Source organism: Thermothelomyces heterothallicus (assembly GCF_042370625.1).
Source record: "Thermothelomyces heterothallicus CBS 202.75 unplaced genomic scaffold P884_scaffold_20, whole genome shotgun sequence".
NCBI lineage: Eukaryota > Fungi > Ascomycota > Sordariomycetes > Sordariales > Chaetomiaceae > Thermothelomyces > Thermothelomyces heterothallicus.
This window is the reverse complement of record NW_027192581.1, coordinates 457,679-476,249: the sequence shown is the minus strand read 5'-3', so window position 1 is coordinate 476,249 and position 18,571 is coordinate 457,679. Positions and strand designations below refer to the sequence as shown.

At 58.4% G+C, this 18,571-nt stretch overlaps 6 protein-coding genes across 6 annotated transcripts; 3 read left to right on the top strand and 3 right to left on the bottom strand.

Moving 5' to 3' along the window:
• The first annotated feature begins 44 nt into the window (after positions 1-44).
• On the top strand, positions 45-1,452 carry P884DRAFT_262286 (uncharacterized protein). The gene is made up of 3 exons (XM_069441644.1): positions 45-373; positions 446-1,191; positions 1,260-1,452. Exons 1-3 carry the CDS (start codon positions 267-269, stop codon positions 1,322-1,324), a joined length of 918 nt encoding a protein of 305 aa, XP_069295681.1. The 5' UTR covers positions 45-266; the 3' UTR covers positions 1,325-1,452.
• A 2,374-nt stretch (positions 1,453-3,826) lies between these two features.
• P884DRAFT_262284 (P-loop containing nucleoside triphosphate hydrolase protein) lies at positions 3,827-6,753 on the top strand. The gene is made up of 2 exons (XM_069441643.1): positions 3,827-4,646; positions 4,736-6,753. The coding sequence occupies exons 1-2, from the start codon at positions 3,961-3,963 to the stop codon at positions 6,276-6,278; spliced, it is 2,229 nt and encodes a 742-aa protein (XP_069295680.1). The 5' UTR covers positions 3,827-3,960; the 3' UTR covers positions 6,279-6,753.
• On the bottom strand, positions 6,487-8,328 carry P884DRAFT_312447 (RmlC-like cupin domain-containing protein). The gene is made up of 2 exons (XM_069445213.1): positions 7,877-8,328; positions 6,487-7,771 (listed from the first exon to the last, which is right to left on the bottom strand). Exons 1-2 carry the CDS (start codon positions 8,237-8,239, stop codon positions 6,719-6,721), a joined length of 1,416 nt encoding a protein of 471 aa, XP_069295679.1. The 5' UTR covers positions 8,240-8,328; the 3' UTR covers positions 6,487-6,718.
• A 784-nt stretch (positions 8,329-9,112) lies between these two features.
• P884DRAFT_293623 (uncharacterized protein) lies at positions 9,113-10,073 on the top strand (the record flags this gene model as incomplete). Its single annotated transcript, XM_069444229.1, has 2 exons — positions 9,113-9,326; positions 9,436-10,073. 2 exons carry the CDS (start codon positions 9,113-9,115, stop codon positions 10,071-10,073), a joined length of 852 nt encoding a protein of 283 aa, XP_069295678.1.
• A 1,543-nt stretch (positions 10,074-11,616) lies between these two features.
• On the bottom strand, positions 11,617-13,354 carry P884DRAFT_312429 (uncharacterized protein; the record flags this gene model as incomplete). Its single annotated transcript, XM_069445212.1, has 3 exons — positions 11,617-12,288; positions 12,450-12,902; positions 12,942-13,354. The coding sequence occupies 3 exons, from the start codon at positions 13,352-13,354 to the stop codon at positions 11,994-11,996; spliced, it is 1,161 nt and encodes a 386-aa protein (XP_069295677.1). The 3' UTR covers positions 11,617-11,993.
• Positions 13,355-14,203: 849 nt separating this feature from the next.
• Positions 14,204-16,030, bottom strand: P884DRAFT_279282 (uncharacterized protein; the record flags this gene model as incomplete). The annotated part of the gene is made up of 1 exon (XM_069443290.1): positions 14,204-16,030. One exon carries the CDS (start codon positions 16,028-16,030, stop codon positions 14,204-14,206), a length of 1,827 nt encoding a protein of 608 aa, XP_069295676.1.
• Positions 16,031-18,571: the final 2,541 nt, after the last annotated feature.

Here is an 18,571-nt window from a genome sequence, read left to right as displayed (position 1 = left end):
GCCCATCTCACCATCAGTTTGATTCTCCTAAATTTTCGATCTCACGATTCCTACCTCATATTGTTTTCCTGTAAATTCAATTATTCTGTGTTGTGAGGATTGAGATAAAAGAGGCGATGGATTCCGATGGTGGCACCGTTCCAGCCGTAGCTCTCCCTGCTACGGTCGCTCGCACACCTGCGAGGAAACGCAACTAGACGCACGACGATAGCACGAATAGCACATCAATCTTTTCCAAGGCTCCAGCCGCTACATATCGAGATGGAATGGGCGATGGCACATCCGTTGACAACGGCCCGGATCAGCCAACCAAAAAAGCACGTCTTGCCGTAAACTCTGCCGCCACTGCGCCCGAGGAAAAACGACTCCGCAGGCATGTTCCTCTCCAACTCAACCATCATAGAATACACTGACCAATGCTGACCAAGCCAAACCTTACTCACAGATACCGTCCTCAACCTCCCAAATCCTTTCATGACCTCTACTTGCGCGCCACAACCCAGCGCTTCTACGTCCTCTCTCGTGTCCGCCGTGGCAAGCGCCGCCCCTTGGCCACCGCGTCCTCCGGCCCGGACCGAGGAGCAGCTGAGGAGGCGGAGGAGGAGGAGGAGGAGCTGTCCGAGACCGTCGAGCTGACGGGGTCGACGGGCAACATCTACACGGTGACCATCTCCCGCCAGCCGACGTGCGACTGCCCGCACGCGCGAAAGGGCAACCAGTGCAAGCACGTCGTGTACGTGCTGGCACGCGTGCTGCGCGCCAAGTTTGATTACGTCTATCAGTTGGCGCTTCTAGGGTCCGAGGTGAGGGAGATCCTGGACGGGGCGCCGCCGCCCTCGGGAGAGGGGGGTCCCGACAGTGATGGTCGTGGGGACGGAAAAGGGAAGCGGAAACCCGTGGAGGGAGATTGTCCGATTTGCTTCTGCGAGATGGGGGAGAGTGAGGGCGCTGAGCCGGTGGTGTGGTGCCGAGCGGCCTGCGGACAGAACGTGCACAAGGCTTGCTTCGAGACCTGGGCGGCTACCAAGAGGAGGCAGGCTAGTAGTGGCGGCGGCGAGGTGACGTGTCCATATTGTAGGAGCGCGTGGGAGGGAGACGAGGACATGCTGAAGACGATACGGAGGGATGGGAAGCGGAATGCGGATGGCTATATCAACGTCGCGTCGCAGCTGGGGATCAGCACACAGCGAGGTGAGTCTTCCCGGAATAATCTACGCAGTAAGTCAGCTCCGACTGCCAGATTCCTGACATTTGCCCAGACTACAGCACGTATTCGAGATGGTGGTCCGGTCACCCTGATAGCTATCGCCTCCGGTATTACTGAGAAACAAATGGGGGGCCGTGCCGGCGTGGATACTCCCGAGGAGGCAGCTCTGGCTGAAGACTGACTGCGCAATGGCTGCATAAAATTTCCTTCCTATATACTGATAACCTCTTTTGGTGAGCGATGCATTAGGTGCTCGCACTCTGGTGCTTACCCAAGCGAAAGGGAGTGAGTTCAAGAAGATCAAGTTGCAACGGCCGGTCTATCATGGGTATAGTTATTCGACGGTTGTCGAGCCTATTCTCCCTTCGATTTTTTCTCCGATCGTGGACGAGGGGCCTGTCTTGCATGTTGATACCCCCAAGAAGAGCAAAACCTCAATCACACTCCAAAAGACGGCTCTCAGCAACATAATCACCCGTGCACCCATTCTCGAACCCTTCAACTTGTCCTATAACTTGCGCCGTATGAACAGGGTCAGCAACATATGCATCATATATTTGCGCCCGAAAACGTCACAGTAATTAATGGTATAAGCCCGAGAGATACCAATAAGGCTTCGAGGTAACTTCATCCATAGATAGGGGAATGTCGCACATGGCTACAGTATCTACTTTATCTTCGAGCTCTTTGATCTAGGTGTCGTCGGTAGGCTGGTGGAATCAGCGGCATGCGCAGCGGAGGTTGGCGAACGAAAGTGCGCACGCCCCCCCCGCTTGAACACGTGGTGACGAAGGCCATACCATGCCAGGTAGTTCAGAATGTGGAAATGACCGAGCTTAGGCAACGGACCTAGTCTAAGCTACATCGGGCAAAGCTAGGGACAGGATTCCGTGAGTTTTTACACGTCATCTCCAAAGACTCAGTCCTCCCATTTCGTATGTCTCGGGTCTCAAAAGCAGGGATGCGGGTTCGGAGGAGTCGGCGAGGAAGATAAAGTCAAAGTCAGAACAAGCTCGAAACAAGCTCAGCTGGGCACAAGGCTAGATGGGAGTGGGTCTTGGTCAAGAAGATGGGCAGAAGGAGGCGTGCTACAAATATTCCTTACTCGCTAATTTCTAATCGGAGGATGTAGGCATGTATGTAAATACGTGTCCAGTCAGCAGATCAAACTAGATCATGCATGTCAGGTCCGTAATCCGGAAGCAGCACGCACGGTATTAATACAAGTGCAGACGAACGTCAGGAATGTAGTTAATGCAGGGATGTTGTACGTACATACATGGAGCCCGGGGGCCCGGTTCCGTTGTTTCGCGGGCAATGCCGAACACCGCAACCCGCGGTCCGGCAACGGCAGACGGGTACCGCCGGCGCATTATACGGAGAAGCACCGGCAAGGTCCATGACCCAAGGAGACTGTCGACCGGAATCTGAGGGTCCCGATTTCGGTCTGGCCAGGACTCGCTTTGCGCTTGAATTATGCAGCCCGTAGCCGGAGTGCTGGGTTGAACTACTGATATTCGAGGGCACCAATTTCAATCTTCGGGTTCAGGAAGCAACCTTCGAGGGTCCTATTTGTGCACGACTTAGATATCCGCAACCGGGTTCCGCGCTCTTCCAGAGAAGAAGTGGTCTTTGTGTTGTGCGGGAATGCGAAGACGGGGGGAAAACGCAAAGCGAGACAAGCAGAACCAGACTTGGCGGACGACGTGGGCTGCCCTGGGTGGGTGGATTGGGGGGTGCGAGCGGCCCGGGTCCGAGAGGTGCAGAACCGATAGAAGGAATGGGCCGCGTGCGGCGCAGCTGCCTGGCCTACCGGGCCCTGGACACTGGATTGCGGAGGCGATGACCGGCCAGGTTCGCCCAATCGTGTGGGGTGAGATGCCAACCAGGCGCCGCGGCCTGTCTGATGACCCCGGATCGCTCGCATTGGGGGGCCTCCCCGGGCCTTGCTTTGTTTGGCGGCCGCTCAATCGTTTTTGTTCGGCGGCTTAGCCCACCTCGTCGGTTTCGCAGCAAACCGGTGGATTGCCGGGTGACTTGGTTCGACTGTCCCGGCTGGCCGATGATGCTGGTAGATGGCTCCGGATCGATCTGCCTCAAAACGCCGGCTCGTACGCCACCGGCGATCGAGGACGGGATTCCTGTTGGGAAATCGGTCGGGTTGGAACCTCTCGCGCCACCTCATGCGCATTGAGGTATGGAGTAGGTACACACATACATTCTGCGGAACGGCAGTGCTGTCCTGTGGCCCTGGGTTCGCATGTCTTATGCACGCAAGTGGATGAAGCGCGAGGCAGCCGCTTATTCGCAGTTTTGCAGTGGTGGTAAATGGTGCCAGAACCAGGTGCCTGAACCTGCGTCGTAGCGTAGCGATGCAGGTTTGCCTCCAATCGACTCCAGCAGGCGGCCGCTGAGGCAGGCCAAAAGGCGGTCTCCTGCTGGGTCCAACGAGGCTTGTGAGTCACTAGCCGATTGTGGAGATGGCACCTAGCGCACTCGCAGGCTTCCAGGCCACGGCGCAGCGCCTGCAGCTGACTGCAGATCTCCCCCTGCTGCAAGCACACCGGGCAGGCTCGGCATGAATGAATTAGAGTGCTGCTGCCTCGCCCTATAAAGGCGAGCTCCCCGTCAGCTTTCTCACTTCCTCAGAAGCGGACTTGTGAGCCTTCGTTCAGAACAGCCTTCCCGGCCGTATTGGCATATTTCCTTTCCTTCCAGAACGACAATCGCTCATTGCAGAGGCAGCCTTAGCAATGCCTCGTTGCTGGCCTTCGTTCCGCTTCCGCTCCAAGAAGGAAGCGGGGGTGTCCACCAAGCCGGGAAAGCTCCCGGACAGCGGGTCCAGCGCCTCCACGCTCGACTCCGACGCCAAGAGCAAGACAGCGGAGCAGAGCGAAAAGGTCAACGGGCTGGAAGAGGATAAGGAAGAGAAGAAGGACGACAAGAAGAAAAACGACAAGAAGAAGGTCAAGAAAAAGAAGGACGAGAAGGAGGAGGATGAGGACTCCAAGGAGGATGGAGATACGAAGGACAAAAAGGAGGACGACAAAAAAGAGGACGACGATGAAGATGGCGAGGAGGACAAGGACAAGAAGGATGACGAAGACAAGGAAAAGAAGGTGATTGTGGGCTCGGTCAGCGAGGCCAAGAATATTTACAAGGGCGCCTCGGACGACGACGGGAACTGGACCTGGGTCGACAAGTATCCCGATGGCGTCGAGGAGGCGGCCGAGAACGAGGAGACGGCCAAGTACGCCATCGTCGTGCGAAACCAGAAGAGCAACGACAGCCGCAAAAAGCTCGAAGCCCACAGCATCATCGTGCAGAGCCCGCAGATCAGGGCCGCACTGGCCGAAATCATGGCCGACTACCCGGGAGTCGCCTGCGAGCTGACGCGCCTCGAGTTCGAGGCGCCCTTCAAGCCGTTTGTGCACCGATGGTATGTATCCGCTGCTGTAATTACCTCCGAGAGTGTGCGCGCAAGAGTGGGTGGGGTGAGAGCAGCCAAAGCTGACGAGCTCGCACCAGGAACGAGTTCCAGAAATACATTGAGAAGCCAGATCTCGATGAGAAGACCAAGAAGGACATGAAGGTGCTGATTGACATTATGAACTACGAGATTGGCGACAATGTCAAGACGTTCCAGGATTACGTCAAGAACGGGGTCGTGTGCTTCAAGGACCTGTGGATGATCTTCCAACCGGGCACCGTCGTCATCGCGACGGGCCAGGGCCAGCTCAGCGCCTTCGAGATGGTCGAGACCGAGTACCAGACGACCAACCGGGGCCGGTTCCTGGTGGTGCGGTGCGACTGCGTCGACTACGGCGGCAAGGAGTTTGGCAGGTACCAGGAGCAGATCCTCATCCCCGAGTTCATCGGCACAAAGAAGATCACGGGACTCAAGGTGTACCCCCTGCACTTCCACAAGGACAAGGAGTCGGTCGAGGCCAAGCTGATCAAGCGGGGCGAGATCTTTGAGAAGCTGGCCGGGCATCACTACAAGCAGTACTCGGGCAAGGCGATCGGGTGGGATCGCGACGAGAACGAGATCGAGTGCGAGGTCTCGGGCCGCATCATTGTCGACATCGACAGCTTCAATCGCTTCAGCCCCTGGCGGGTCCGGTACGTCAACGAATGGAGCGCGACCGACCTGGACCGCTTCAGCAAGTACAAGGAGAAGATGGGCATCACGGACGACAAGTTCGTCCTGCCGCCCTACTACCAGATGCTCGCCCGGTCGCGGACGCGCGGCTACTCGCTCAAGTTCAAGAAGTGGCTCGACTTCTTCGTCGACCAGATCACCGAGGTCGAGTGGAACACGACGGCGTTCGACCGGCTAGTCCTGCCGCCGGACCAGAAGGAGCTCATCATGTCCTTCTCCGAGTCGCAGATCGCGGGTAGCCAGTTCGACGACATCATCCAGGGCAAGGGCAAAGGCATCATCTGCCTGCTGTCGGGCCCGCCCGGCGTGGGCAAGACTCTGACGGCCGAGGCGGTGGCCGAGACGCTCCGGGTGCCGCTGCACATGCTGAGCTCGGGCGACCTCGGGTCGAGCCCGTGGGAGGTCGAGCGTGAGCTCAGCTCGATCCTGGAGCTCGTCGCCCGGTGGAACGCGATCCTGCTGCTGGACGAGTGCGACGTCTTCCTCGAGGCGCGCAGCACGCACGAGCTGGAGCGCAACAAGATCGTCTCCATCTTCCTGCGCACGCTCGAGTACTACGAGGGCATCATGTTCATGACGACCAACCGGGTCGAGGAGATCGACGCGGCCTTCCAGTCGCGCATCCACGTCAGCATCGAGTACCCCGACCTGACGGCCGCCTCGCGCCGCACCATCTGGACCAACTTCCTCCGCGGCTCCACCATCAAGAGCTCCCTCACCGACCGCGACATTGCCGAGCTGGCCGAGCTCAAGCTCAACGGCCGCCAGATCAAGAACGTGCTCAAGACGGCGCAGCTGCTGGCGGCCAGGAAGAAGAGCGAGACGCTGGACCGCAAGTACATCGAGACCGTCCTGGGCATCGAGAAGAAGCGGCCCGGGGCACCCCAGCAGATGATGCACTATCTCTAAGTCGTAGTAGTTGACGGTCGGCCGGTTTTGGGTAAGTAAGGGCGCAGACGGGTGGGGTGCGGAAAGGCGTTTCGGCTCGGTGGGATGAAATGAAAGAAACGGCGGGCTGGGGCCGGTCGGTAATTAAAGGGAATAAATATTACGGGGTCTTGTGGGAGAGCATATACATCCATCTTTTGATGTTTGTTTTACTTTCCTTTTTTCTTTATATCCCTTTGTTTTTCCTTGTTCTCGGCGATGTCCTGATTTGTCTGTCTGTAATTAATCACGGAGTTCCAATTGATATTAATCATCAACAGGCGCTGGATATTGATTTTTTTTTTTTGGATCGTCGACTTGATTCATTCGGGATTACTCTCTCTCTCCTCGCTCATTTGGCCTACCAACCATCGTTGTTTAAATACCCTCTTAAAGATTATGACTGTTCCGTGCCATAATTATTAATATCTTCGCAAATCATCCCACATGGACCCGGGATCCTTGTCATCGTCGTCAGCGGGTGGCATGGTGACTTCGTCCTTTTTGGCATCCTCAATCTCCTTGAGGAACCTCTCCCCGGCTTCCTTGTCCCCCTGGAACAGGGTGTCGGCCACCATGCGCCGGGGCGTCTCGCCGAGCCACTGGAAGAGCGAGAAGTCGCGGAACTCGCTGGCGCGGAAGATCTCGAGCATCTCGACCTCTTCGTCGCCCACGTTCTCGACAAAGTGGCCCATGTTCTTGGGCACGATGCCGACGTCGCCGGGCTGGTAGTCGAAGGTGCGGGCGCTGCCCTCGGAGCCGAAGACGGTGACGCGGGCGCGCCCCCGCAGGAAGAGCGACCACTCGTCGGCGTTGGGGTGCCAGTGCATCTCGCGCAGCGCGCCGGGCTCGATGACGACGTGCGCCGCCGCCACCGTCTTGGACACGGGAAAGTTGGTCGCGCTGTCGACCACGCGCACGCGCCCGCCCGTCGTGTTCTTGGGCGGCTGCGCCAGCAGCCGGTGCGTGAACTGCTGCGTCGACTTCTTGACGTGCCGCCCGGCGGGGAACTCGTCCCGCAGCGAGTCGGACGGGCGGGATCCCTGGAAGATGTAGCGTTCCGCCGCGGGAACGTGGGCGAAGATCTCGGGCGGCAGGTGGAAGTTCTTGGACAGGACGGACCGCGGCGTGTGGGCGAGCCAGTCGGTCAGCAGGAAAGTCGACTCCTCCGAGAAGTCGCCCGAGTCGAATATGAGGAGGAACTCGGTCCCGTTGGCGCCGAGGCCCTGCAGCGAGTGCGGCACCCCGGGCGGGAAGTACCACAGGTCGCCCTTGGCGAGGTCGTCCATGAAGGTGCCGCCCTCGTAGTCGATGGCCGTCACGCGCACGCGGCCCGCGAGCACGTAGCCCCACTCGGCCTCCTTGTGCCAGTGCAGCTCCCGGATGACTCCCTCGTCCAGCCGCATGTTGACGCCCGCGAGCTCCACGCTGGCGGGCAGCTCGCGGACCGTGGTCTGCCGGGTCCAGCCTCCTTCCTGCAGGTGGGGAGAGGGCAGAGAACGGGAGACTAGGTTAGCCGCTGCTTTTGTTCGAAGAAGGAGGGGAAGGGGGGGGGGAAGGGTTTCGGGCAGGATACGGACCTCGATCCTTATGTGGGAGTCGGCAAAGCTCCATCTCAGGTTCGGCATGTCGCCGTGGTCCGTCGACGGCGGCCGCACGATATCCGGGTTCTGACGGGCCCGCTCCCGGTTCCAAGGGCCCAGGACAGAGGCTCCGTCACCATTGCGGTACGGCAAGGGGTCGAGTTTCTCTCCAATGGCGTCCACGGCACTATCGTAGGGGTCTCGGTGTTCAGGCGTGTATGGCGGGGGTGAGTTCTTGCGGTACTTGGCCGGCAGCGGTTTGCCGTCCAGAAGCCGCTGTCTTGGGCTGTCCTGAATGGGAACGGCCACCGCGAGGTCCCCAAGGGTGGCGGCTAGAACGATAGTAGCGGGAAGACGCATCGCGTGTTCTTGCGGCCAGCTCAACCGGTCGTCGGACGGTTTGATGTGCAAGCAAATTGGCAAGGACAAGCTGGACCCTACGTGATGATATTAACCAAAGGAGGGGAGAGACAGAAAGAAGGGTCCGGCAAGATATATGATGGTCGTTCCATCAGTCTTATGCTCTCCAACACCCAACGGTTCTCGGTGCGTCCTCCAACATCACCTACACATCATAGCAGATTACGTGAGACAAGTTACGAAGTTATCAAGGGTCAATTGATGCCGCCGACAACCGACCAACCTGATACACAAAGCACGGCTCCCAGAGATCTCGGAGCAGATAGGGGGGGAAGGGGGGGTTTCATCAAAGGCGATGAGCATGCGCCGGAACTGCATGCTATGTCTTCTCGGAGGCCCAAGACGGAAGTTTGCCAAGTTGCCCCTGGCCATGACATCATGCACCGAGTCGAGGATTGGCTGCCCGGCACGGCAAGGCGCCAAGAGATTCGCAGCGGGACTCGGATGCCTCCTCGTCACCATCCACATACAGCCGGGTCTCGGCACCGACAGCCGACAATACCAGCAACCTCGAAGTAATGGATGTATGTACTCCGTATCCGAGTATCCATCCACTAATACGTAGTGGAAGGGATCCGTAAATCAGACTTGTAAGACGCCTTTATCGATAATATAAGTAGGCATGAAATTTTTTCTCCTCTTAAAAAGAAGGGAAAAAAGAAAAAAAAGAAAAGAACAGGAGCCAAAAAACGGAGTGAAAGAAAGAACAACAGCGAAAAGGCAAAACAAGTCAACAAAAAGGATTGCCAGCATCGAGTCTCCCAAAAAAAAGGTGACGGCCGGCCTCGCTAACTCACCCGAGACAGCATCGCCATGCCCTATAATACGCCGCCCGACGAGGAGACTCCGCTGCTGTCGACGCCGCAGCCGAGAGCCCGGTTACCCATATCGCGATGGCGCAAGCATCTGACGGCAGATGTCTCGCGGGACGGGGCTGACTGCATCCTGATCCTCTGTTATCTGATCACGGGCCTGCTCGACAGCGCCTCCATCTCCGTCTGGGGTTCCTTTGTGTCCATGCAGACCGGTGAGTTTTTTTAATATTTCTTCATGGGGACATTTTTTTTTTCAGATTGCCCCTTGGATTATATTAATGTGCCAAACGATGACTGACGTGGCATCGCACACGCTCCCAGGAAACACCGTCTACGTCGGGCTCGGACTCGCCTCGCCCTCGAGCTCGACCCGGTGGATCAAGTCGGGCACCTCGCTGGTGGCCTTCTGTGCCGGGTCCTTCCTCTTCAGCCGCTTCCACCGCCGCTTCTCGCCCAAGCGCCGCTGGGTGCTTACGGCCTCGTTCGCCGCGCAGGCGGCGCTGACGGCGGCGGCGGCCGGGCTGGTCACGGCACCGGCGGCGGCCCCTGTCGGAAAGAACGACGACGACAGCCAAGGCGACAGCGTCAGCGTCGTCGTCGGTGGTGGTGGTGGTGTCAGCTGGCGGGTGCTGGTGCCCATCGCGCTGGTGGCGCTCCAGAGCTGCGGGCAGGCGGTGGCGAGCCGGGCGCTGCGGTACAACGCGCTGACGAGCGTGGTGCTGACGAGCATCTACTGCGACCTCTTCTCGGACACGGACCTCTTCGCCGTGCGGAACCCGGCGCGGAACCAGAGGACGGCCGCGCCGCTGCTCCTCCTCCTCGGCGCCTTCCTCGGCGGCAAGCTTGCGGCGGGCCCCTGGGGGGTCGCCGGCGCGCTGTGGACCGCGTCTGCTCTCAAAGCGGCCTTGATGTTCGTCTGGCTCATCTGGCCTGCCGATGGGTCTGTGGAAGCGTCATGACGCTGGGAAGGGGAAAGAGAGCGTATTGCGTCCAGCGGTGGGAAGAGCGGATCTCTCGGCTTGCAACCTCTGGGTTCCAGCCAATGCGTCTCATACGCGACCAGATATTTGACTTCTTCAGGGATGCAGTGATGACTCGGTAGATATCTGCGCGGTCTGCTTCCCAGGTGCTGTAGGCGACGATGTCATCCTTGTCAGGCTCGGGGACATCGCTGTCGAGGTAGCGGAACAGCTTGTACGCTGCCAGCGATGAGCGAAGCTGAGTGTTCCATGCCTCCAAATCTTCCTCGCCGCTGAGGGCAGGAAGTGCTACGAATGTCCTTTTCTCGGTAAAGAGAGCAGTGCCGTTGCCGTTGCCAGAAGCAAATGCCTGCAGCTGCTTCATGAAGACCATGTCGCGTTCTTTCTGTGGGCGATCCATGGACTCCCACAAGTCCATGATACGTTGCCTGTCTTGGAGTAAACTCGCGCTCAGCCTGCAGTCTGGCTTCACGCTTGCGGATGAGCTCCTCCTCTTGTTCTTGTTGTTCCAGCATCTCATCCTCTCTTGCATCGCGCTCAGGCGCAGGGTCATCAAACGGACCGGTTGATCACATCTTGAAAGGTGTTGTGTGTGTGGATGAGTTGTGATTCCGAACGATCCTTCCCTGGGAATATTTCTGCCCTGCCCGTTCCTTCAGACGGTAGACACCATTCACCCTCGGGCGGTGGGCCTATTCATGTGAAGAGAGGTTTATAAGGTCTTACCGGTCTTATGACTTCCACAGAGTTGGAATCGCCGGTGTTCTTCTTGTCGCTTGACCTTGGTAGAGTGTTCTTGACGGGAGGAAAGTCGCCTCTATCGCTTGATGGAGACGATGGTCAGAATCGCTTGATTTGATGAGATATGTGGATTGACCGATTCGCAGTGATGCCGAAGAAGTTGCAATCCGCAAAGGAAGGAAATAATCGATGGATTTCGCTGCAAATCGCTCAAACTGTCGGATATCGATGTGACAGTCGCGATTTTGCTAACAAACGATGGATGGATTGATGGATCTAGGTAGCCACGGTTGAAATTGCTATAACTGTGGGAGCCTCAGAAAAGAGGGCTCATAATTAATCTTCGAATGACTGCTAGGGTGGTGAGGTGGAAGAAGGAAAGGCTGACTGGGGCCACCCTGGCCTCGTTGTGGGTGCGATTTGCCGGTGAGCGGTTCCGGAAGCTGTCTGCGGACACACGCGACCTGGACGGGAATATGGGCTCCTCAGCGGGCAAATATGAACAGCGCGGGTGGAAGGGATTCAACGAGGACAGATGGAAGGCATGGGCAGATGAGCTCAAGCTGCAGGGAAGATGTGGGTGGCTGCAACCCCGGTGGGGCCGGGAGCCCTAGTGGGGCCCGGTCCACCACAGGGGGTTAAATAAAAGAAGGGAAGAGAGAGAAGTGGTAGAAAATAAGCAAACCGGGGTGAAATCTCTTCAGTGACAGGCAGGGCACTTGTCTCGGCTTGCCCTGCCCACTCAGCTTCGGTGCTCTTATCTGCCATAACTCTGCTAATGGTAACATGGACGTCTCAAAGGAGAGGCTTAATTACGCGCCTTATTGGGGTGCATATCATCCGGAGTTTCTGTTACGAGCATCACGTCATTTCGCCAACACTCAGACACAGACACATCGACGGATGTCACAGCTGATTAGGGTGGTTTACTACCATCTGGTTGCTTGATCTTTCATTCATGCATCGACCTAATCTTGGTTATTATCAGAATACCCATACTTAAGGTGCAATTGCTGGCAGGCAATTACGGCGTCGCTTTTGCTTTCGACAGTTATTCATTCACAATGATTTGCTGCTATGCCTATTAATTAGCAGCAGAGGTCCCCTTTCATCGGCTTGCTGGCTCAAACTGATGAACCTCGATTGATTAATTATCAGTCATGAGAAGGTAGTCAGCAGCTTTGGATAGTTCTTGGCTTCGGCCTGCAAGTCGGCGTAGATGCGGCCTGCATCGTCGTCGGCCAGGCTTTTCATTCTCTTCTCGTCCTCCTCCTCGAGCTCCTCCATCTCCTCGGCAGGCTCGGCCTTGCCCTCCTCCTGGTCCTCTTTCTGCGGTTCCAGCGCCTTGTCCGTTCCCGACGACTCTCCAATCAGCAAGATCTGCGTGTTTACATAGTCCAGGTGCTTCGGCTGCGTCGGAACCCAGCGGAGAGAGCGGAACTCCTCGAGCAGCCTGCGATTCGATCGACATTAATTAGTCGCCTCAACCAGAAGAGATACGCGGATCCTAGGTATTTTGGGAGGTTAAGGGCAGGAGAGAGAAGAAAAGAAAAAAAAGAAAAAAAGAAGAAGGGGGGAGTGGAGGGGGTGAAGATGACAGTACGGGACACTCACTCCTTGGGATAGTCGGGCCCCTTGGGCAAGCGGGCGTTGGCCGGGCCGGGGTACTCTGGGTTCTTGGTGCTGATGATGAAACTTCCGCGCTCCTTGAGGCCGAGCTCGCGCTGGATCTCGCCCAGCTGGCTGCTGCCGCTGCCGCTGCCGCTGCCGGGATGAGGCAGGGTCAACAGGTAGACGAGGTGGCTGGCGCGGCCGGTGGTGGTGATGGCGTAGACGCCCTCGCCGACGGGGGTGGCGGCGGGCACGTGGCGGGTGCCGGCCGTCTTGGTCTCGTAGTCGCCCGACGCGGCCAGGAACTCGTCGCGCAGCTGGTCCAGCGAGGCGCCCGCCTTCTCGACGAAGGCCACCCAGCGGTCCCGCCCCGTACGCGGTAGCGTTTTCTTGGGCAACAGCAGCAGCCGGGCCTTGGCCGCCTCCCCGAGGGGCGCGCCACCCTCCTTCTCGCCGCTCTGGTCGCCCTCTTCGCCCTCGTCGCCGCGGCCCAACTTCAGATCGGCGTCGCGGTCGATCGGCCGCAGCACAATGTAGGTGCGGGCAATGTCGGAGACGGATGAGGGGTCGTCGACGTTGACGCGGCCGCGGAAGAAGAAGTAGATGACGCCCTTCTCCAGGATGCTCGATGGGGTGTCGTCGTGGGCTTGCGGCCTGACCGCCGGAGAGGTCGTGTCGGCGCCCTTCTCCTTCTCCCCCTGACTCTTGCTTTCGCCCTCAGCCTCTTCCTTTCCCTCCTGGTCCTCGTCCTCGTCCTCCTCCTTCTTGGCCCGCTTGGGACTGGGCGGTTTGGTGTGTTCCTCGGGCTCCGTCTTGTGCTTGGTTCCTGGCTCCGCTTCCTCGGCGGGACGTGCTCCCGAGGGTTGTTTGTCCTGGTTCTTGGCCGCTGATCTTGTCGTCGTCGTCATATTTTTTCCCGGCCTCCAACTGCAGTCCCGATATGGCAATATCGTGTTGAGTTACCTGCTCGGCGTATTATGTCGTATAATACCTGCGCTTGCTAGGTCCCAGGTGAGATAATAATCATGGTTCACTCGGCAATTGCAGTAATGAAGCGAAGTTAAAAATACCAAAAATTGTGAATGTGAGATTGAAGTGAAAGAAAGGGTTGCGGCTAACCTGCGTGATGTCATAGATGATGATGGAGCACGTATGCATCCCATGTCGTGCCAGGTAGGGATTACAAAACAATACGTCTGCTGTACATAATCCGTACATACCTATGTACATACCTGTTCCTATTCGTCTGAGTGGCTGGAAGATGTAAACGGCAGCCCACGACTTGCCTCTGCAGCATTACACAAACACAACCCCAGAAGGGATCCTGAGGCGCCCTAGCATACATATCATATATTTAATTATGTATGTATGTCTCTGGTAGTATGCCGATTCGCCGCCAAACAAATAAGAGGATCGGGTGAATGCTCTAATTAACACGATGAACAACAACAAAGGTCGTTGTGAGCTGAAGCTCAAGTCTTTGGTTCTATACCACATGTGCTACGTGTAATATATTCTGCTCATGAAAAGGAAAGAAAAACGAAACGGGAAACAAAAAGTAAAGAGAAAATAGAAAATACAAAAAAAAGTGTGCAAGCCGTCCCGAGGTATGGATGCACCCCTGCGTCACTCCGTGTCTAGCAAAAGAAAAGCAGCAGAAAGCCTCACCACACACACACACACAATCACACACAATCACACACAATGACATGCCGCGACGCGCCGCTCCCAATCCAATCCCAAATCAGATTCCGGATTCATGAATACTCCCCGAGGGCTCCGTGCTCCCGCATGATCTTGTCCTCGAAGCCCCGCCAGTGCCGTTCCGGGACCGCGAGGGCCCGCATGAGGTCGCGAAACTCTCTCGCGCGCCGCTCGCCCGGGTCCTCCGCGCTCAGGTGGTGGGCGCTCTCCGGCCGTAGCCGCTGCAGCAAGGCGACGGCCAGGGCGGCGGCGAAGCGGCGGTCGGAGCGGACGACGGCGGCCTCGGCGACGGTGCCGCAGATGACGAGCCAGCCGAGGATCAGGTCGGCGTCGACGGAGCCGTCCATGATGCGGAACTCCACCGTCCGCGGGTTGCGGCGCGCCCGCTCGTCCTCCTCCCCGAAGGCGCTGAAGTTGAAGCCCAGCCGCCGGTGCATCTTCTCGGGCCCCGAGAGCAGCCGGCCCAGCTCGAGGTGCGAGCCCGCCTTCCAGATCTCGGCGAGCGCGGCGACCTCCCTCGCCCGCGCGGCCCGCGACTCCGTCGTCGACGCCCTCGGGCTGCTGCTGCAGCGGACGACGGCCTCCGCTATCTGCTCGTCCGGGATGGTGACCTTTGCCTCCTCCTCCTCCACCACCACCACCTCCTCCTTCGTCTCTTGAGTGGCGGCACCATCTTCTTCTTCTTCTTCGTCTTCTCCTTCTTCTTGCAGCCGCCTGGCGAGCCGGCTGCGCTGGCGCAAGGCGAACCCCCAGGTGTACGTGTTGTCGAAATTGGGCGAGCTCGGGTCCCGGATGCTGCGCAGGGTCGGCTCGGCCGCCCAGAGGAGCGAGCCGAGCCGCTGGAGGGTGGGCAGGGACCAGGGGCGGCCGTCCATGCGGCCGAGGTGGACGTGGACCTCGCAGGAGCAGTTGGCGGCGAGGCGGTGGCGCGAGGCGAGGGCGGCCAGGACGGTGCGCATGCGGGCGCGCGTGGCCGCGTCGGCGAGGCGCATCCGGGGCGAGCAGATCTCGACGGGGACCCAGACGTACCGCCCGCGCCCCCGCGCCCTCTCCCCCTCCAGCGGCACCGCCGAGTTGGCCTTCTTGACCACCCACCCGGAAGCCCAGAGCTCCTTCTCCTCGACGCCCCGCCGCCGCAGCGCGTGCAGCGTCGCCGCCTCCTCGCCCGCCTCCCGGATCGTCTGCGCCACGCAGTCGTGCGCCTGCTCGAGACACCCCGGCTCGTCCGCCGCGCCGCATCGCGCCTCCGCCACCGGCCGCCCGTCCCCGGGCTCCGGGTCCCCCGTCCCCGGCGCCAGCAGCGGAAACAGCAGCTTCCACTCGAGAGCCACCGAGATGTCCCAGGCATTGTCGACCTCGGCCGCCTGGACGGCGGCCCCTGCTGCTTCCGGTGCTGGTGCTGATGTCGAACCTGGCGTTGGCGTTGGCGGTGGCGCTGGAGCTTGTGCTTGTGCTTCCGCTCGCGTTGGCGCTGTTGCTGCTGTTACTGCTGTTACTGCTGCTGCTGCTGCTGCTGCTGGCGGTAATGGTGGTGGTAGTAGTGGTTGTGGTGGTTGTGGTGCTCGTGGTGGTGCAGCTTGCGGCGAATCCGTCGTCGTCGTCGTCGTCGTCGTCGCCTCTGCTACCGCCGTCACCGTCATCTCCACCACGTCGACTTTCCGGCAGCCGGGATTGGCCGGGGCGGTCTTGGTTGTCTCGCGGCTCTGCCGATCATCGTCGAGGAGGAAGGGCGCCATCCTCCACGGCGAGAATCCTCGGACGATCGCGCGTACGAGCAGCGGGAGGGCCCATAACCCGGCCAGCTTGAGCCCGAGCAGGAAAAGGACGGGCGGCGGGCGGCGCCCCGAGACGCCGCTGTTGGTGCTCCCTGACGTTATCATCCCGCAGCGGCCCGACGATGCTGATGCTGATGCTGATGCTGATGCTGATGCTGCTGACGCTGCTGACGCTGCGCCCCCCCTCCTCCGCAGCAAGGGATCGCGAATCTCTCCTCAGCCGAGTGCCCGAGCCCGTGGTCAGACGCACATGGGCGGCGGAGGGGACGGGAATCCGGTTCGCTCCGAAGTTGGACGACAGGTAGCCGAGAACCCCATGCTCCCCAGCGCGCCGGGTTTCCAAGAAATAACTAATTAACGTTAGTTCTTTTCCAAGAAATAAGTAGTCGGATGTACGACACTAAAATTATGCTGGGCCTAGACCAAACCGTACGTAGTGTACCGTACAACGACGCGAGTGTGGAGAGAGCAGAGGGATGAGGGACGGGAGACCTACTCTAGTCAGTTAGCAAGCATCGGCGCCGCGCCCGAGCCGACCATCCATCATCTGCTTCCGCCACTAGTTACCACCACTACCACCACTAGTTACCACCAACTCCTCCCACACACCAACTGACCACAACGCTGACAGGCGGCCCCAGCCCGCCGTTGGCTCTTGGCGCGGCCCATCCAGCGGCCCCAATCCCCCCCTTGCTTCAGGCTCGTTCGGGCAGCACAGTGTACACTACACTAGGTGCATGTCCCCATGCATGGCAGGCTCATCCCCCCCCCCCTCCCCCCCCGGCAGGCAATCTGAATCCAAGGGTCTGCAAGATGCCGCGCCAACAGATTGGCACATGCGCCACCATGAACGCCCGCCCGCCCGCTCGCCAACTACTAACGTTATGGTATGATGGGTAAGTTTGACCCCCTGTCTGGGTATCAACAGGGGGCCTGACAGGCGGGCACAGGCAGGAAAAACTGGTGGTAGAGGCACAAGAGGTTTTTCCGAGAGAGCCCTGTCGGTACCTAGGCAGGGGGTTTAACTTTGGCTCCCTACCATAACGTTAGTAGTTAGCCCGACGCCCCAGTTCGTCGGAAACCGTCTCTCATCCCTCCCGTCCCCCCTTGCCTCCCCCCACTTCCCGACTTGTGGAAGAGCGAACAGAAACTAATGCAAAAAAAAAAAAAAAAGGTACCTGACTTTGATCTCTCCGACGTGTAGAGATGTTGCCTCGAGACCCGAAGCAGGCGCCGGGTGGAGAGGGGATAATGGGCTCTGCATTCGAATGATCGTGCTTACCGCGGACAGGTTTCGTATTCAAGTGACTTACATACAAAGAGTGTACTTCATCCGGATTAGTTCGTTAAACTAAATCCTTCTTGGTGTCCATGTAGTGTACGGATCCCTACTGCTGTCGGGTTCGTGTAGTATAAGCAAATGCATGCTCAAACTTGGCGCAAAACCGTATGTACTGTACATCCGCACCTTATCTCCGTCGGGAAGACGCCCCCGGGGTGGGGGAGAAAGGGGGGGCGGCGCCACATGACCACGCAACCTTGTCAAGAGCGGCGACAAGTCGACAAAGTGCTGCTTTGGCTGGCTGGTTCCCATTGCGGTCGAATGGGACTCGACATGCCTGCCCATCCCCAACCACGGTTCCTGCACCCGAACCTTGGTTGGCTAGTTAGTTGGGTTTCTTTCCTCCACACTCTGGTCCCTGGCTCTTCTCTTTCTGGGTCCTGTTTTTGCCGAGAAAGGGAAGGAGGGGTGAGGGGTTGGTACAAAAGACCCGCCGGGGAGAACAAGTCCGAGGAGACTCGCGCAATCCCGAATGAGCTGGGCAAAAGGGGAGAGGACGCACGATACAACCTCCTAGCAGGCGACTGATGCCAGGCTGAGATGTAGAAACCATGGTCAGCCGGCATACCCGCTGACCGAAATGTGGTAAGCAATCAAAGAATCGTGTGCCATTGGAAGACAACAGCTTCATGTGTGACGAGGCTCGCGTCGTGGGGGGAGGCAGTCGAGACAAGATTGGGGGTGATTGGGCAAAAGAGAACGAAGCGCAAGTTGAGGCTCGTTGCTGGGCCCGTGACGGTCTCTGACCTCAGATCTCAAAAGACCCGAAGCCAGACGTCCAAAAGTTCCTCGGCTGTCTGGTCAAGAGTCCAGAGAGCATCGATGCCATATCGGAGGGACTGCGCGAACGAGAGAGATGGAAAAAAACAATAATACTCTTGCATAGCACCTGTATAACGCCGGGCTTAAACCCTCCCCACAGAAATAAAAGAGACGCCAACTCGGTTACACGTACCTATGACCCGTCCGCCATGAAGTTACGCCCAGCGAGAACCCTACGGCGCCCTCCTCCTCCTCTTCTAGAAGATCAATACATACAAACAACATCCCCTAAGCAACGATTAAAACAAAGACAGGGTAGGGTATCCGCATCCCTGACGGAACTACAACATGATGCAACAAGGCGACAAGACTTCGATAGTAGCCAAGAAGATAGGGAGAAAAGGAAATAGAAACAGACAGAGAAAGGAAGAAACACCTCGACCAAAACAATCAAAAATTTACAGGGAGAAGAGAGACTTCGATAGGTCCCTCGCCTCCCTGCCTTTTACACTGCTCCCTCCTCCTTCCTCCCTCCTCCCTCC

What these genes read in the sequence shown, in the direction of transcription:
- P884DRAFT_262284 (XM_069441643.1), top strand. Translation starts at nt 3,961, where the DNA reads ATGCCTCGTTGCTGGCCTTCGTTCCGCTTCCGCTCCAAGAAGGAAGCG. An exon ending in AAGCCGTTTGTGCACCGATG is followed by an intron (nt 4,647 to 4,735) that starts GTATGTATCCGC and finishes AGCTCGCACCAG; the next exon opens with GAACGAGTTCCAGAAATACA.
- P884DRAFT_312447 (XM_069445213.1), bottom strand. Translation starts at nt 8,239, where the DNA reads ATGCGTCTTCCCGCTACTATCGTTCTAGCCGCCACCCTTGGGGACCTC. An exon ending in ACTCCCACATAAGGATCGAG is followed by an intron (nt 7,772 to 7,876) that starts GTCCGTATCCTG and finishes CCCCACCTGCAG; the next exon opens with GAAGGAGGCTGGACCCGGCA.
- P884DRAFT_262286 (XM_069441644.1), top strand. Translation starts at nt 267, where the DNA reads ATGGGCGATGGCACATCCGTTGACAACGGCCCGGATCAGCCAACCAAA. An exon ending in GAGGAAAAACGACTCCGCAG is followed by an intron (nt 374 to 445) that starts GCATGTTCCTCT and finishes CCTTACTCACAG; the next exon opens with ATACCGTCCTCAACCTCCCA. An exon ending in GGGGATCAGCACACAGCGAG is followed by an intron (nt 1,192 to 1,259) that starts GTGAGTCTTCCC and finishes ACATTTGCCCAG; the next exon opens with ACTACAGCACGTATTCGAGA.